The 19,074-nt window shown below is 39.6% G+C and overlaps 1 protein-coding gene across 1 annotated transcript in view; it reads right to left on the bottom strand.

The window, feature by feature from the left end:
- The window catches only part of PARP4 (poly(ADP-ribose) polymerase family member 4), a 106,279-nt gene extending 90,598 nt beyond the window's left edge, over nt 1-15,681 (bottom strand). Inside the window, 5 exon segments of the mRNA XM_032314629.1 lie at nt 1,053-1,119; nt 2,437-2,638; nt 10,899-11,031; nt 11,862-11,948; nt 15,398-15,681. Coding sequence (XP_032170520.1) covers nt 1,053-1,119; nt 2,437-2,638; nt 10,899-11,031; nt 11,862-11,948; nt 15,398-15,474 — 566 coding nt within the window. The 5' untranslated portion in view covers nt 15,475-15,681.
- Between the last annotated feature and the right edge of the window lie 3,393 nt (nt 15,682-19,074).

A 19,074-nucleotide genomic window follows, 5' to 3' on the forward strand; every position in this document is an offset into this window, starting at 1 on the left:
AAAAAAGAACTGTAGCCTCATATACTCCATTTGCAGAAGGTTGTCACTTTTTCTATTTTTTTACATCTTAGGTAGGGAGTAAGGAAGAGTCTCAACTCTAAAGCCTTCTCGGTAAGGTAGCAGGGTAAGCAGACTACCCAGATCTCATCTCTAGTGCCTTTTCTTTTTAAAAATCAATCTAACAATTATGTCCACTCTTATATAATACTAAGATGGAAATAATTAGCACTAGACTAGTTGAAGTAAAAAGTCTTAAATAAACAAAAGCCTAAAATTAGAGAAGCAAGATAAATGAAAATACTACAAAGACATGAGGTATTAATAGCATTTTAAAACTGTTTGAGCATCTTCAGTCCAGGTCATGATTTCAAGAGTCATCAGATCAAGCCCGCATCAGGCTTCCCACTTATTGCTTATCAGGGAGTCTGTTTGTCTTTCTCTCTCTCCCTCTGCTCCTCCCTCCTGCTCCCTCTCTCTGTCTCTCTCTCAAATTAATAAATAAATAGAATCTTAAAAAACAAAACAAAACCTGTGCTTGAGGTTTACAAAACATTTTGCAAACTGAATTTTTTTTTTAAGATTTTATTTATTTATTTGACAGAGAGAGATCACAAGTAGGCAGAGAGGCAGGCAGAGAGAGGAGGAAGCAGGCTCACCGCCGAGCAGAGAGCCCAATGAGGGGCTTAGATCCCAAGACCCTGAGACCATGACCCGAGCCAAAGGCAGAGGCTTAACCCACTGAGCCACCCAGGTGCCACTGCTAAGACTGGTGCTTTCTCCAGTGCACTGGTCTGCTTCTCTTTCACCTCCACTTGTGCACTCTGGGGACACCTGTGTGACTCAGTCAGTTAAGCATCTGCCATCAGCTCAGGTCAGGATCCCAGAGTCCTGGGAATACTGTATCAGGCTCCTTGTTCAGTGGGGAACCTGATTCTGCCTCTGTCTGCTGCTCCCCCTGTTTGTGCGTGCTTGCTCTCTCTCTCTCTCACACAAATAAATAAATAAAATAAATAAAATTAAATAAAATAAATTGAAAAAAAAAAGTAGATTACTCTGTGAATTCCAAAATGTTTTCCTTCTCCATGGAGTTGTCCAGGGACGGATCATCTGTTGTCACTTCTAAAACAAAAACACTTGTTTACTACTTAAAGATTTATTAAAATTATAAACAATAAATCCTGGAATTTTTAAGATTCTTGAATATAGGTCATTGTGGGAGGCCGCAATAAGGCTTGAGATGAGGACCAAACCAGGCCCTGACTTGTGCCTCCTTTAAAGTCCGAATAACCTAACAAAAGGTTAGGACGGGAAAAGCTGAGTAGCACTGAGAAAGGGTTTGTGCTGTGTTATGCGCTCCCCTATGTGACTTCCCACATGCTTGCTAAACAAATGAGAACAATTCGGTTGGGGTCAAAAGTTCATTGCTGGTCCTTGCTGCCCTGGTACTGCTCCTAAATTACTTTCAGGTTTGCCGTATGGCTACAGAACAATTGTACTAGCATCAGCTGTTTGGTGTCACGAGGTCTGCTTATAGTTAAATGTGAAACTTATTATGGGAACTCGTGGTTGTTTAGGCACAGGTATATTGCTTCTCCTATCACTATATATATGGCTTTAGTGCTTTGAATAAACTTAGTACTGTTGGACATCCTCCTTACTGCTCCTCCTGCCCCCATCTCTTTGTCTCTTAATTTCTTTTCACCATCCTCTTACCCTCACGTTTCCTGGTAGATTTGTTGCGCTGGTCACGACAGGTCATACTTAACACGGTATTCTTTTTTTTTTTTTTTAATGTTCTTAAAGTAACTATAGTAATTGGTAATCTAAGGATAGTACAAATGGGACAAAAAGAAGGTAGATTAAAATAAAAGATAGTGAGAATAGATCATGATTTTATTTTAAGAGACATGTGAAGAGAATTCTAATATCTGTATTATTTGAAACTCATTGATGGATATACAATTTCAAATGATATTTTTCTTTTCTTAAGATTATGGTGAGTAGGGATGCCTGGGTGGCTCAGTTGGTTGAGCCTCTGCCTTCGGCTCAGGTCATGATCCCAGGGTCCTGGGATCGAGTCCCACATCGGGCTCTTTGCTCAGTGGGAAGCCTGCTTCTCTCTCTGCCTTTGCCTGCCGCTCTGCCTGCTTGTGTCCTCCTTCTCTCTCTCTCTCTGACAAATAAATAAATAAATAAATAAATAAAATCTTTAAAAAAAAAAAGATTATGGTGAGTATAGTAATGAAATGCATTTCTAGTATGCTGCAGGGTCAGAATGAGTTCCCCAGTGCCATCATGTCACAAATGAAGGACCTGAGGATGTTTGATAATTTTTGTAATATGTCTAGACCATTCTTTGACTATACTGCCTTTGATAAACCAAAATGTTTACTATAGCACCTGTAATATATTAAGTGCTTTGTATAAAATACTTACCAGAACTGTTTGCCTTTTGACAAGGAGGTGGTGTGATGTCCAGTGCCTTATTAGGATCATAATTCATTATGTCCAAGAGCCTCCTTTCTTTGATTGAGTCCCATATAAAATCTGGGTTTATAATATGGATATGGTTCTTTTGGATAGACTGTAGTTGATACTGGCTCAGAACATCAACATTGTCTAAGATTATATGTGTGCGCTTAGAAAAAAAGAATCAATTCATTATGTACATATAGAAACAAATCTAAATACTTTTATCTGTTAGTTTCATCCTTAAAAGTCTTTCTTTATTAAGTTCAATTAGCCAACATATAGTACATCATTAGTTTTTGATGTAGTGTTCAATGATTGATTAGTTGCATATAACACCCAGTGCTCATCAGATAATGTACCCTCCTTAATGCCACTCACTCTGTTACCCCAATCCCCCACCCTCTGCCTTCTGCAACCCTCAGTTTGTTTCCCAGAGTCTAGAGTCTCTCATGGTTTGTCTCCCTCTCTGATTTCTTTCCATTCAGTTTTCCCTCCCTTCTTCTATGGTCCTCCGCGCTATTCCTTATGTTCCATATATGAGTTCCATATGATAACCACCTTTCTCTGCTTGACTTATTTCACTTAGCATAATACTCTGCAGTTCTATATGTGTGGATGCAAATGGTAGGTATTCATCCTTTCTAATGGCTGAGTAATGTTCCATTGTACACATGAACCACATCTTCTTTACCCATTCATCTGTCGAAGGACATCTTGGCTCCTCTCACTCTTACGACTATTGAGGAAGTTGTTTCTATGAACGCTGGGGTGCATATGTCCCTTCTTTTCACTACATATGTATCTTTGGGGTAAATACCTAGTAGTGCAAATACTGGATCATAGGGAAGCTCTATTTTTAACTTCTTGAGGAACCTCCATACTGTTTTCCAGAGGGGCTATACCAGCTTGATGCCATATCCTCGCCAATATTTGTTGTTCTCCTCTAGGATTTTGATGGATTCCTGTCTCACATATAGGTCTTTCATCCATTTTGAGTTTATCTTTGTGTATGGTGTAAGAGAATAGTCCAGTTTCAATTTTCCCAACACCATTTATTGAAGAGACTGTCTTATTTCTATTGGATATTCCTTCTCACTTTGTTGAAGACTAGTTGACCACAGAGTTGAGGGTCCATTTCTGGGCTTTCTATTCTCTTCCAGTGATTTATGTGTCTGTTTTTGTGCCAGTACCATGCTGTCTTGATGGTAACATCTTTGTTATACAGCTTAAAGTCAGGCATTGTGATGCCCCCAGCTTTGGTTTTCTTTTTCAACATTCTCCTTGTGACCGGTGTCTTTTCTGGTTCCATACAATTTTTGGATTGTTTATTCCAGTTCTGTGAAAAAGGTTGATAGATTGCATTGAGTGTGTAGATTTCTCTGGGTAGCATAAACATTTTAACAATGTTTATTCTTCCAACCCATGAGCATGGAATGCTTTTCTATCTCTTTGTGTCTTTCTCAATTTCTTTCATAATTGTTCTGTAATTTCTAGAGTACAAATCCTTTGCCTCTTTGGTTAAGTTTATTCATAGTTATCTCATAGTTTTTGGTGCAATTGCAAATGGGATAAATTCCTTAATTTCTCTTTCTTCAGACACATTGTTAGTGTATAGAAATGCAACTGATTTTTGTGCATTGATTTTGTATCCTGCCATGTTGCTGAATCACTGTTATGAGTTCTAGCAGTTTTGGGGTGGAGTCTTTTGGGTTTTCCACATAAAGTATCATGTCATCTGCAAAGAGAGAGAGTTTTACTTGTCAATTTGAATGCTTTTATTTCTCTTTGTTGTCTGATTATTAAGGCTGAGACTTCTAGTACTATGCTGAACAGCAGTGGTGAGAGCAGGCATCCCTGTTGTGTTCCTGACCTTAGTAACACAAATCTCTTAGTTTTTCTCCACTGAGAATATTTGCTGTGGGCTTTTCATAGATGGTTTTTATGATATTGAGGTATGTTCCCTCTATCCCTGTCCTTCAAGAGTTTTAATCAAGAAATTATGCTGTATTTTGTTGAATGCTTTCTCTACATCAATTGAGAAGATCATATGATTCTTGTCTTTTCTTTTATTAATGTGCTCTGTCATATTGATTAATTTGTGAATGCTGAACCACCCTTGCACCCCAGGAATAAACTTCACCTGGTAGTGGTGAATCATCCTTTTAATGTACTATTGGACTCTATTGGCTGGGATCTTGTTGAGTATTTTGGCATTCATGTTCATCAGGGACATTTGTCTGTAATTCTCCTTTTTGATAGGGGTTTTTGTCTGGTTATGGAATCAAGGTAATGCTGGCTTCATAGAAGGAGTTTGGGAGTTTTCCTTCCATTTCTATTTTTTGAAAGAGCTTCAGTAGAATAGGTATTATTTCTTCTTTTTTTATGGTAAAGATTTTATTTATTTACTTGACAGAGAGAGAGAGAGACAGAGAGACAGCAAGAGCAGGAACACAAGCAGGAGGAGTGGGAGAGGGAGAAGCAGGCTTCCCACTGAACAGGGAGCCTGATGTGAGGCTCAATCCCAGGACCCTGGGATCATGACCTGAACCAAAGGCAGATGCTTAACGACTGAGCCATCCAGGTGCCCCTCTTCTTTAAGTGTTTGGTACAATTCCCCTGGGAAGTCATGTGGCTCTGGACTCTTGTTTTGGGAGGTTTTTTATTACTGCTTCAATTTCCTTGCTGGTTATTGGTCTGTTCAGGTGTTTTACCTCTTCCTGTTTGTCTTGGTAGTTTATACATTTCTAGGAATGCATCCATTTTGGCATATAGTTTGGCATATAGTTGCTCGTAATATATTTTAACAATTCTATTTCCTTGGTATTGGTTGTGATCTCTCCCCTTTCATTCATGATTTTATTAATTTGGGTCCTTTCTCTTTTCTTTTTTATACATCTGGCCAGATGTATATAATCCTATTAATCCTATTAATTCTTTCAAAGAACCAGCTCCTAGTTTTATTGATCTGTTCTACTGTTCTTCTGGTTTCTATTTCATCGATTTGTGCTCTAATCTTCAATATTTCTCTTCCTCTGCTTGGTTTAGGTTTTATATGCCATTCTTTCTCCAGGTCCTTTAGGTATACAGTTATCTTGTGTATGTGGGATTTTTCCGATTTTTTTTTGAGAGCAGCTTTGACTACTACGTACTTCCCTCTCAGGACAGCTTTTGCAGTACCCCATATGTTTTGAATTGATGTGTTTTCATTTTCATTAGTTTGCATGAATTGTTTAAGATCTTCCTTAATTTCCTGATTGACCCATTCATTCTTTAGCAGGATGTTCTTTAACCTCCAAGTGTTTGAGTTCCTTCCAAATTTCTTCTTGTTATGGAGTTCCAGTTTCAAAGCATGTGGTCTGAAAATATGCAGGGAATGACTCAATCTTAGGTATCAGTTCAGGCCTGTCTTGTGACTCAGTATGTGATCTATTCTGGAGAATGTTGCATGTGCACTCAAGAAGAATGAGTATTCTGTTGTTTTAGGATGGAGTGTTCTGTATGTATCTGTGAAGTCCATCTGGGCCAGTGTGTCATTCAAAGCCCTCATTTCTTTATTGATCTTCTGCTTAGATGATCTGTCCATTGCTGTGAGTGGGGTCTGCAAGTCCCCTACTATTAATGCATTATTATCAATATGTTTCTTTACTTTGGATATTGTTTTATATAATTGGCTGCTTCCACATTGGGAGCATAGATATTTCCAATTGTTAGATCTTCGTGTCAGATAGACCCTTTGAGTATGATATGGTGCTCCTCTACATCTCTTATGAAAGTCTTCTGTTTAAAATCTAATTTGTCTGATATGAGAACTGCTATTCCAGCTTTCTTTTGAGGTCCACTGGCTTGGTAAATGGTTCTCCATCCCTTCACTTTTAATTTGGAGGTGACTTTAGGTTCAAATTAGTCTCTTGTAGATAGCATATGGATGGGTCCTCCTTTTTCAATCCAATCTGATACCCTGTGTCTTTTGATTGGAACATTCAGCCTGTTTATATTCAGAGTAACTACTGAAAGATATGAATTTAGTGACATTGTATTGCCTGCCAAGTCTGTAGTTTGTTCTGTAGATTGTCTGTTACTTTCTGGTCTGTTACTCTTGGGCTCTCTCTTTGCTTACAGTATCCCCCTTAGTATTTCTTACAGGGCTGGCTTGGTGGTCACATATTCTTTCAGTTTCTGTCTGTCCTGGAAACTCTGTATCTCTCCTTCCATTCTGAATGAGAGCCTTGCTGGAGAAAGTATTCTTGGCTGCATGTTCTTCTCATTTAGTATTCTGAATATATCTCGCCAGCACTTTCTGGCCTGCCAGGTTTCTGTGGATAGGTCTGATGTTATTCTGATGTTCCTCCCTCCATGTGTAAGGAATCTCCTCTCCCTAGCTTCTCTCAGCATAACTTCTTTGGCTCTAAGATTTGCAAGCTTCACTATTATAGGTCAGGGTGTTGATCTGTTTGGGAGGGTTCCTCTCTATCTCTTGGACATGAGTGCTTATTTTCTTTCTCAAATTAGGGAAGTTCTCAGCCATGATTTGCTCAAATATACCTTCTAGCCCTCTCTCTCTTTCCACCCTCTCTTGGATCCTGATGATTCTGACATTGGTTCTTTTCAATACATCATTAAGTTCTCAAAGCCTTTCTTCATGGGCTATTAGTTGTTTTTCTCTCTTTTTCCTCAACCTCCTTCCTTTCCATCAGCCTGTCCTCTAGATCACTGATTTTCTCTCTGTCTCACTGACCCTAATTGTTAAAGCATCCAATTTAGATGGCATCTCATTCACAGCACTTTTAGATCATTAGCACTTTTAGGCCTGATTAGATCTCATTACCACCTTTAGAGATTCTGTATTGTCATTTATACTCTTTTCAAGCCTAGCTATTAACTTTATAATTGCTATCAGGTCATGATCTCAGGGTCCTGGGATCGACCCCCACATCAGGCTCTCTGCTCAGCAGGGAGCCTGCTTCTCTCTCTCTCTGCCTGCCTCTCTGCCTACTTGAGATCTCTGTCTGTCAAATAAATAAATAAAATCTTAAAGAAAAAAAAAAAGGAAAGAAAAAATCCAAAGAGGTCAGACACCACCATAGAAAAGCAAACAAGGCAAGATGAACCAAAACAATTAAAAAAGGGGCATGGGAGACACTATAATCTCACAGGGTGGACAAAGCAGGGTGATACTCTTGTTCCTGATTGAATTTTGGTTTCTGTGTTAGAATATATATATATATATATATATATATATATATATATATAAAATTGGATAGAGTGAAAAAAGGACAAGAATGAGGCATAAATCTATAAAATGTAGATGTGAGAAAAAAGTTAAAAATAACTTAAAAACATAAGTTGGTAAAATAAGAATCTAGTTAAAATGCGGAAAAGTTTAAAAAAATGTAAAATTTTAGACTGAAGGATAAACCAATCATGAGGTAACATATGGAACTCAATACATTATTTGCCCCTGGTTCTGGGGTTTTACCATCCTGTGGGATTTCTCAGGGAGGTGCCTGCTGTTCTACTTCTCAGGTGTCTTTCCCTGGGCAAAGTTGCCCCACCCCTTGTCAGGGGGATGGGCTCAAGGTGAACTGGTCATCTGTGTCACTTTTGTTTCTTGGTGGCTTTCCACACCTCTTCAGAGGGTCAGAGCAAAAACAGCCATGCCAGGATCTTTGGCCCAGAGGCACGAGATCACAGTTCCCCTTCTTCAATAAACCCTCCAGGTCAAATTATCTCCACATCTGTGTGTATCAAGCCCACAGACTTCTACAGTTCACCCCCACTACACTTCTCCTGGGGGGTGCCTCTGGTGCCCATGAGCAACACTTCGCTTTGTGTCTTTGCAACTGCAAGTGGTTGTGAGCTCACACACATCCTGCTCTGCTGCTGCCAGGTCACAGCTGGGTGCCATCCTACTCTCCTTTCTGGAACCATCAGTGCCTGAGAGCTGTTGTCCAGTCATAGGCACAGCCTCTGTGTGCCATCCTCCACAGACTCTGGCAATTTGCACCCAATTTGCACCCAATTTGTACCCAGGGGGTGCTCTAAGGGTCCACGAGCCTCACTGCACTTTGTGTCTTTGTGACTGTGAGTGGTTCTGAGGTCAGGTACGGACCCTGCTCCATTGCTCCCAGGTAATAGCTGGATGCCATCCTACTCTCCTTCCTGGCGCTACTACTTCCCTGAGAGTTGTTGCTAGATTCATGGGAGCAGCTGTTTTATTTCTATCCAGGAGATGTTAAACAGCCCACATGTTCCAGTTGCCTGGGGTGAAGAGTGGTTTTCCTACCAGCCCAGCTCACGGTTTATGGTGACTGGAGCTGAGAGTCCCTTCTGAGCTCTCTGACCATAACCAGATTCCCACTTCACTGCTCAGGCACCCTATCGGATCAGGCACCCCCATTCTTTCTGTGTCTCCGGGATCCTCAAGAAATCTGTCCTAGTGAGCAATTTCTAAGAGTTCTGATTTCACGCTCCAGTGTTATATCACTTTCCAGCAGCCAGCTTATGGAGGATCCCTCCCCACTCTGTTTATCTTAAGATATTTCCCCACAGATTCACAATTCCACATCTCCTACCTTGCAAAAAGCAATTGTTTTTCTGCTTGTAGAGTTCCAAATATATTTTCTTACAACTCAGGCGGAATTTGTGTGTGTTCAGAATAGTTCTATAGATACCCAGCTAAATTCAAGGGACCAAATAAAATGAAGTCCCCGACCCTGTCACTATCTTGCCCTAGAATGTTCACCCTTAAAAGTCTTCAAAATAATTTATAGTAATCTTTCTCAGACTTCTAAAACTCTTACAAATAAAATAATTTTTAGTTAAATAAAAGTTTAAAAATTCAATAGTTTTTAAAGAATAGGGATAGGGATATACCATAATTGATTAACCAACCCTAGAGGTTATTCCCAAGTTTTCACTCCTTTAAACAATGCTGTGCTGAGTAACTTCATGTACACATATTTGTACATTTGTTTAATTGTTTTCTTAGGAGTGGAATGATAGATTCAAAAGGTATTCATTATTTATTTTATTTGTTAAGTTGTAATTTTATTAATTTATTATGGAATAAATAGTATACACACATTTTAGAATATCTACAAAGTAAAATAATAATAATAATAATAAATTAACATATGTTTCATACCATTGTTCCCAGTTCATCTCCCCAGAGGCATCTGTTTTAACTTGTTTCTGGAGTATCCTTCTAAGCTATTCTATGCATAGGCAACACACATATAAGTACACAGCCCTAATTTTAGTCACAAATGACAGCATACTAAACATGATGTTATGAACCTGCTTTTCCACTTAATAATTCATCTTGGAGCTCATTCCTCAACAATATATAGTTGTCTCCTTCATTATAATACATGGTATGCACATTTCAAAAGTTTATATACATTGGCAACATAATTTCCAAAAAGTTTACACTATGTGGGAATTTCTGGAAATGAGAGACCATGTTGGCATTCTTTACCCAGAAGATAAACTGAGAAAGCATAACTGGCATGAATTATTCATCCATGCACAGAAATGGAAACAGGCAAGTGAGGAAAGCTGTATTAAGGGATGTATACACAGTTCTGCCTAAACTGGAGGTGAACAGGGACATTCCATTTCTGATAATCACAGGCAAACTACTAAATGCCAGAGAGCACCTAGGATCTAGCTGGAGTTGAACATACTTCACAGAACAAACTAGACTCATGTCAGCAAGCCCCAGGGATGTGGTCCAGGAAGGGTCAGGCTAAGCCACCAATCTTAAACTGTCAGGTCTACAATTCCATTTCAAGAGAGGGAAAGTAGCTTCCTTCGGACTTTAAATAAACAAAACAAGCAGTAAAAGCTGTATAAGCAGTTCAAGATGAGTTTACATGTTTTTCTTTGTCCCGAGTCACACTGTACAGGTGACACTCAGGGACGACATACTAGGGAGTGATTAGATGGAATGCTTTTTGCAAATGCTGTACACCATCACTTTTCTCCTTCAAGAATAGATTTGGCTGGTCTGTAATTATTTCTGTTTAGGTCTTCAGGTCTTGTACTCTAATAACTTCAGATTCACAAGGTACGTGGAATTTCTCTACAGCTCAAGGAAATGGAGAGAAGGTGGGATGCATGGTCTTTCCTCCTCTGCCTTTCTCCAGCCCAGCTTCCCTGTTAACGATGTCATAATTTCACCTGCCTTCAGTGACTTTCTTCTGTGGCCAATTGTCTCTGCTTACCCTTCTAACCATGACCCATTCACCCTTAAAAAAATATATTAATTTATTATTTTAAGTAAGCTCTATGCCCAACATGGGGTCTTAACTCAAGACCCCAAGATCAAGAGTTGCATGATCTTCCCACTGAGCCAGCCAAGCACCCTGAACTACCCTCCCTGAACGGACAGTATTTATCACACAGTTCTTACAAAGTTTACATACCTGAGGATTTAATAAAAAGGAAAAATTTCCACCATTCTCCTTAATGTCATTTTGTAGCTTTTTCTTCTGTTAAGGAGCTAAGTGCTTAACTTTCAAACAGAAGTTACAATTTGCAAAGATCCTCACAGTCATCCTGTAGGGAAAAAAGTTTCAAGTCATAGTTTTAAAGTCTTCTCAATGGAATATTATTGAGCCATCAAAAAGAATGAAATCTTGCAATTTGCATTGACATGGCTAGAACTAGAGGGTATTATGCCAAGTGAAATAAGTCAGTCAGAGAAAGACAAATACCATATGATTTCACTCATATGTGGAGTTTAGAAACAAAACAGAAGAACACTGGAGAAGTGAAGGAAAAATAAGATAAAAACAGAGAGGGGGAAAATCACAAGAGACTTTAAAAAAAAAAAAAGATTTTATTTATTTATTTGAAAGAGAGGATCTCCAGCAGACTCCGTGTGTAGCACAGAGCCTGATGCGAGGCTCAATCCCAAGTCCCCAAGATCATGACCTGAACCAAAATCAAGAATCAGATGCTTAACTAACTGAGCCATCCAGGCACCCCAGCCATAGGATACTCTTAACCATAGGGAACAAACTGACAGTTGCTGGGGGGAGGTCGGTGGGGAGATCCGGTGACTGGGTGATGGGCATTAAGGAGGGCACTTGAGGAGCACTGGATGTTAGATGCAACTGATGAATCACTAAATTGTACCCCTGAAACCAGTAATACAGTATATGTTAACAAAATTGAATTTAAATAATAAATAAATAAATAAATCACAGTATAATAAAATTCAGGGGAGTCTGTGGAAAAAAATAAAGGATTTTCTTTTCAGTGAATATAAATGACAGTGCATCAGGAATTGTTCTACAAGCAAACAATGTGAATATGGGCATTATTTTAAAAAGGCATATTGCAATCATTTTTAACTACAAAAATTGAACAGTGATCAAACTTACAAGTATGTTGGTTTTAGAATCATTTCTAGCTTTATGGCTGGTACTATGGCGCTCCAAAATTCTTTCGTATAGGCTTGTACTATACACCTTAATGAAAATGTACAGATTTCAGTTACAGATCAGGTGTGTGGTTTAAGAACACAAAGCACTTCTTTCTAGATTAAAAATTAATATATGTGATAGTGAAGCCACAGATTTTATACATAATTCTTTAAAACTTAAAAGACCCTTAATCCCATTAGTTATGTGGATGTCTGTTAGCCATTCTAGAGAAAAAACTGATCAATTAGTAATAAAAGTATGCAACTTATGTTTAAATGGAAACATATTTATGTTTTAATTTAACTTCTTTTACTGTCCTACTTTCCTATATATGGAAAAGAATTACTTCTAAGAAAAATAGGCATGTTTTGAAAGGAAAGAAATGTATAAGTATTTAACAGTAAATTTCATTTGCCTTTTCTTCCAGGCTTTTTTTCTATGTGTATGTACTGTAATGGACTATGTTATTATCAAAACTGAAATCATACCATATTCACAATACCTATCTTGCATTTTGTTTCAGCATTTTGTCTTTAGCATCAAATCATTAATTATTCCTGGAAAACATTTTTAAGAAAGGCTATCTTAGATAAATGTCATAAATGAACTATTTCTATTGTTGGGCAATCAAATTACTTCTAAATTTTGGTATCAAAAACAGAGCTATAGGGACACTTGGGACATCAGGTGGATAAGTGTCTGCTTTCAGGTCAGGGATCCAGTCCCTCATCGGGTTCATTGCTAGCCTGCTTCTTTCTCTGCCTGCTGTTCCCCCTGCTAGTGCTTGCTCACACACACTCTCTCTCTTTGACAAATAAATAAAATTTTAAACAAACAAACAAACAAACAAACAAAACAAAACTTATGGGAGAGTCTAGGTGGCTCAATTGGTTAAGAGTCTGACTCTTGATTTTGGCTCTGGTCATGGCCTTGGGTTCCAGGATCAGCTCAGTGGAGAGACTGCTGGAGACAGTTTCTCCCTCTGTGCCCCCACCTTCTCTCAAATAAATAAATATTTTTTAAAAGATGTTTATTTATTTATTTGATAGAGAGAGACAGCAAGAGAAGGAACACAAGCAGGAGTGGGAGAGGGAGAAGTGGGCTTCCCGCTGAACAGGGAGCCTGATGTGAGACTCGATCCCAGGACCATGGGATCATGACCTGAGCTGAAGGCAGATGCTTAACGACTGAGCCACCCAGGCGCCCTTCAAATAAATCCATCTTTAAGAAAAAAAGCTACGATGCACACCCTTACATGTAAATCTTTGTTTGCAATTCCAATGGTTATCTTAGAAAATAGTACTGAAATCCTAAACAATACTGACTCAAAGAGCTTAAATGATTTTTATTCTTGTTAAATTATATTACTTTTAGTTTTACCTTAAATTGTATTATTTTTCAGTTTTGCTTAAATTTCCAAGGAAAGTACTATGAATTTGTCTTTCTAAAAATAACTTCTCCCCCAAAGTAGGTTAACCAGAATGGAGAAAAATAAAGAGCATCTACAGTGCTGGAAATGTTCTAAACCAGATAATGGTGATGATGCACAACTCATTAAAAGTCTTTGAATCATACAATTAAAATGGGTGAATTTAACGGTATGTAAAGTATATCTCAGTAAAGTTTTTTTTTAAAAAGCACTTAGGGGGCTCCTGGGTGGCTCAGTGGGTTAAGCTGCTGCCTTCCACTTAGGTCATGATCTCAGGGTTCTGGAATTGAGTCCCGCATCAGGATTCCTGTGTAGCAGGGAGCCTGCTTCCTCCTCTTTCTCTGCCTGCCTCTTTGCCTACTTGTGATCTCTCTGTCAAATAAATAAATAAAATATTTTTTTAAAAAAAGCACTTATGATCCCTCCATGAGAAATAACACCACTGTTGATTTTGATATTTCTTTCAATATCTTTAAATATTATTCTTTCCTGTATCAATATATTTTATAAATTACTTTAATAAAATTATGTTATTTGTGAATATTATTTATTGAATTTTATAGCCAGTTTCTTTTATCTAACTTTTAATGAGTATTTGCCCAATATCACTAAATAGTCTTTGAAAATATCTGTTGTGGCTATGTGTAATTTAACTCTTCCCCAAGTCACCAGATATTTGATTACTGAAAATTGTTCATTATGAAAAATACACTGACAGAAATGTCTTAAACATATATTTTGACCAAATCTCTGTCATTGTTTCCTTAGAATAGATGGCCAGAAGTGGAATTACTGTGTCAAACAGTATAGATATTTTTTAACCTTTATTTTGGTGGCACAATGTACCTCACATAAAATTTGCCATTTTAACCATTTTTAAGTGTACAGTTCATGGAACTATTTGTGAAACCAAAATATAAACAAACACTTTAAACAACTCTTCTTCACAACTGAGGTCCTGTAGGGGTAGTGAAACTAACACTCAAATACTGTGAAATCTCAAGTCAGGCCTTGACTTCTGTCTTCCTACTCATTGTAGGAAGTGAAACTAACACTATAAAATTCTGTGAAATCTGAAGTCAGGCCTTGACTTTTGCCTTCCTCCTGATTGTATATGGAGTCTCTCTTACATGTGTGGCCTCTCCTGGCTAGCCACTTTCTTAACATGTGCCACCGGTCTCTCCCTTCTTTCCAAGCTTCTCCTAAACAGTCAGTGTTCATTCATGTGGGCATCAGAGTTTATTGTGTACATAGGAGATTTTGGAATCTGTCTCTGTTAGAAACACAGGATAAGACACACATCCCCAGCTCCTGAGAAACAACCTGAGCTCCTCCTCACAAATTCCAGCTACTCTATCCGCAACATGCAAATATGGAGAGTGATTTCCTCCTTTAGCATTACACTCCACTTTAAATATTTTTATGTGTTTATTGTTATTTTGTAATCCAGAGTCAAAAGTCTAAACATTCAGCAGTGCCGTGTTCCTCCGGACAAATGCCCAGCTGAGTCACTGGGCATTCCCCGCAGGAAGTATTTAATGGATTTCCAAGTTTTCAACTTTGATCTTCAACATGTACACTGAATGTTTCTATCATGATGTTTCTAATTTCGAGGTCAGATTACATTCCCTGATTATTCACAAAAATACTGTATTTTTTTTTAAACGTATACTTTTCCAAACCTATATTGAAGAATACCCCATTTTAAGAAGACAGGGTGTCTGCCTATTAGAAGCAAGAAACAGAGTTTTGTCGCCATCTGCTCATTTTCCCGGAGCCCGGAGCGCGCTCAGAGACCCGCTCGAGCACCGGCCCCACCTGTGTCCTGTCACCTGGGCCGCCGACTCGCTCGAGAACACGCCAATGCCCCCGAAGGGGGCATGCCCTCGGGCTGCATGAACGGGCCTGCTGTCCCAGGGCCACCAGCGCGGCAAGGCCAACCACGCAACCACCATCAGCGGCGGCACAGAGCTGAGCCAGCCGCTCAGCTTGGGAGTCGACACGGACACCCTCGGCCAAGACTGCCCCAACAGCCCACGGGGTCCGGCCATCCGCGCCCACGCACTTGCCTGCCAGGGGATATGGCCCACTCCCGATACTCGCTGCTCCTGGCGCTCCTGGCTCGGGACTCTCTCCTCGCATCCGATGCTCTGGGCTTTCGAAGCTCCCCGCTGCCTACTCTCCCCACTCCCACAGCTCCCTCACCGACTGCTTCCGGATTCCGGGCTCCAAACTCCCCGCACTGACCCGAGGCGCGGTCCCGGCAGCCAGTGCCCCTGAGAGCGCTGCCAGAAGCCAGCCCTTGGCTGCCTCCAGAGGCCCAGCCCGGCGATCCACACAGCATGCTCCTTAGGCGGAAGACCGAGGGGCTGCCCCGGGATTAAGTAGTTGGCTGGGCTCGGGTTTCTTTTCAGACTGAGGATTCAGGATTTTATTTATTTATTTATTTTTAAAGATTTTATTTGTTTGCGAGAGAAAGAGCACAAGCAGGGGGAGGGGCAGAGGAAGAGAGAGAGAGAATCCTCAAGTTGACTCCCTGCTTAGCACAGAGCCCAGGGGCCTTGAAGAGGGGGTCAGTCCTAGGACCCTGAGATCATGACCTGAGCCAAAGTCGGAGGCTTAATCTACTGAGCCACCCAGGCACATCAAACGTTCAGGATTTTTTTCAGTTTCATCTTTCAGGCAGGATTTGGCCAATGAGGTTAACTCCAAAGTTGGAGTTTGATTAAAAGTGGGTGAATGGTGCTGCCATTTAACGGAGAAGTGAGAGTAATTACCAGAAGCAAGTAAGAAGCAAATTTCGGGAGGGTTTGAGAATGGAGAAGCAGGAGGTTAAGATAATGAATTTAGTTTAGGACTTACTGAATTTGAAACTTGTTGTAGTGTTCTCAAGTAGTTATAAATATAGATCTACCATTCGAGAGAGGTGGGGGCTGAGATTCACTGGGTGGGGGGAAATAATAGGAAACAATAAAATTCTCCAGATAGTGAATTAAATGAGAATAGAAGAGATGTAGAGCAGATATGGACTTGAATTCTGACTCTACTATTTATTACTCAGGGGACTATGGACAAGGTACTTTACTGGGGCCCCTGTTTCATCATTAACTTTTGGGTGGTATAAGGATCAACTTAGGTGACAGCAGCAAAAATGGTACAGTAGGGAGGCTCAGGGTCCATCCCTGCCCCAAAACATTTTTATTTATTTTTATTTAAAAATGTTTTTAAAATATTTTTATTTTTTTATTTGAGAGCAAGTAAGTGAGAGAGAGAGAGAGGGAGAGAGAGCAGGTGAGGGGGGGAGGGTAGGGAGAGAGGGAAAGGGAGAAAGACTCCTGCTGAGCAGGGAGCCAGATGCTGGACTGGATCACAGGACACTGGGATCATGACCTGAGCAGAAGGCAGATACTTAACCAACTGAACCACCCAGACACCACCACCCCCCAAAACCCAGAAAAAACTGTCAGAAACAACCTTATCAGAATACGGAAGATAGTCAAAGTTTTAGAGCAAACAAGCAAATATGTAACCAGGAAAAAGGCCACTGAAACAAGGTAGGAGATGTTTACATGTTTTCTCTTACTCTAGCTTCACTCCCTTTGCCAGTCCTCATTCCCGGTTTGTATCATCTGGCTCTGGAAGGAGCAGAGACTTTGTCTTAAGGAATTATGTTTGTTTTGACCTGTGTGGGGTTTCTGTGAAGGACTGATACTATGGGTTTACCTTTGTTTTTCCTAACTCAGATTTTCTCAGGCAGTAAAACAGCTACTTAGGGAATGTAATGTTCAAGAACATTGAAAGGAAAATGAACAAACTCCTGCCTGGGCAACAAAACAAAACAAAAAAACCCAAAAAGCAAAGAATAGGCTGAAAGACTAGGAGGAAAAGTAAGGGAAGAAAAGTCAGGAGTGAGATTTTTTGGAAGAATAAGTTCCTTGAAAAGCTCCTGTGTATACTGGGACATCTAGAAAGCAGCACACGTGCCCAGAACTCATGCTCAGAAAAGACTTGAGAACACATAATATAACTCTCGCTGATCTTTAAGCTGTTGAAGCTCATGAGAGAGCAAAAGGAAAGCTGAGAGCAAAACAGGAGCTGATATCCCACAATCCCACCCTTAAGGTGGGATATGTTTAGCATTCCTCAGGCACTGGTGACTGCCTAAGAACAAAGGCAGGAGAGAAACAAGTGGTCAACTGACAAATATCACATTCATGTAGGACATGAGACTCGACTATAATTTGTAACTGTTTTAATGATTTACAAGAAAAACACGATCTTAATAACTGAACTCCAGGAACCTATTGACTCAATTTCTTGGAGACCTAATGTCACCTTTACCTCCTTAGGATAGAAAACCCTATATAATCAGTCCCTCCTTACAATCACAATACAGCTCTTTCTGCCTGTGGGTTCTGTCTTGATGCTCTAATAAAAACACTCTTTTGTACCATAACATATTTCAAGAATTATTTATTGTTATACTTGACAATCCTGCATAAAATGCAAAATGAACAAACCCTTTAGAATTTCTTAAAAAAAAAAAGGAAGACAGTTTTATTTCAGCCTAAGTGAGGACAGCTGCCCCAGATACACAATCTTCACAAAGAAGAGAGTGCTCTGGAGAAAGAATGTTTAATACAGGGTTATATGTGTTTTTTTGTTAACTAAGATTATAAATCACCATGAGGGAGGACATTCCAGAAAATTATAAACTTTGTCTTATGCTTTTGGTAAGTGCAATATTGTAGGCTTTGGAGGTATGGGAATAGGATGTAGGGAGACTTTTACTTCTTAGTTTGAAATGCTTCTTTTATATTATTTGCTAATGAAGCAGATGTATAATGTGTGCTGGGGCAGAAATAGGGCCCCTCTTTGAAGTTTGGTTAAGTCATTCTGACCTTTGTAAAAATTAAAGTATGGCTTCTCTGGGAACCCAGGAGCAGCACCCATAAACTTTAAAAGTTAAAACTTTTCTTTATCAAGACTCAGCACAAGCAGGAACTGCAGCAGATTTATAAATAGCCTGCCTAAACATAGAAGGAATGTCCCAACACAGAGCCAATCTCCAAAGACCTGAAGGCTATTTTTTTTAACTTTTATTAAAATTTGTAAAGATTTTATTAATTTATTTTATAGAGAGAGTGAGTGCACACAAGCAGGGGGAGGGGCAGATAAAGAGGGAGAGGGAGAAGCAGCCTTCCTGCTGAGCTTGGACCAGATGTGGGCTCCGCCTAATGCTCAGTTCCAGGGCCCTGAGATCACAACCTGAGCCAAAGTCTGATGCTTAACTAACTGAGCTATCCAGATGCCCCTTTTAACTTTTCTCTTCTCTTTCTCTCTCTCTCTCTCTCTTTTTTTTTTACTCCAGGCATTTAAGAAAATTTCAAACCACTAGCTGAGCATTAAGCTAAAGGATAGAGACTTCAGAGGTCACAGATAATAAGGAATATAGTCTTTACAAAAACCAGTTTTTAAAAGTAATTAACCATAGTTTGGCTATTGTGGACAGACATCTAGGTTCTTTCCATAGTTTGGCTATTGTAGAAATTGCTGCTATAAACATTCGGGTGCACGTGCCCCTTTGGATCACTATGTTTGTATCTTTAGGGTAAATACCCAGTAGTGCAATTGCTGGGTCGTAGGATAGTTCTATTTTCAACTTTTTGAGGAACCTCCATGCTGTTTTCCAGAGTGGTTGCATCAGCTTGCATTCCCACCAACAGTGTTCCCCTTTCTCCT

This window comes from Mustela erminea, chromosome 15 (genome assembly GCF_009829155.1).
Source record: "Mustela erminea isolate mMusErm1 chromosome 15, mMusErm1.Pri, whole genome shotgun sequence".
NCBI lineage: Eukaryota > Metazoa > Chordata > Mammalia > Carnivora > Mustelidae > Mustela > Mustela erminea.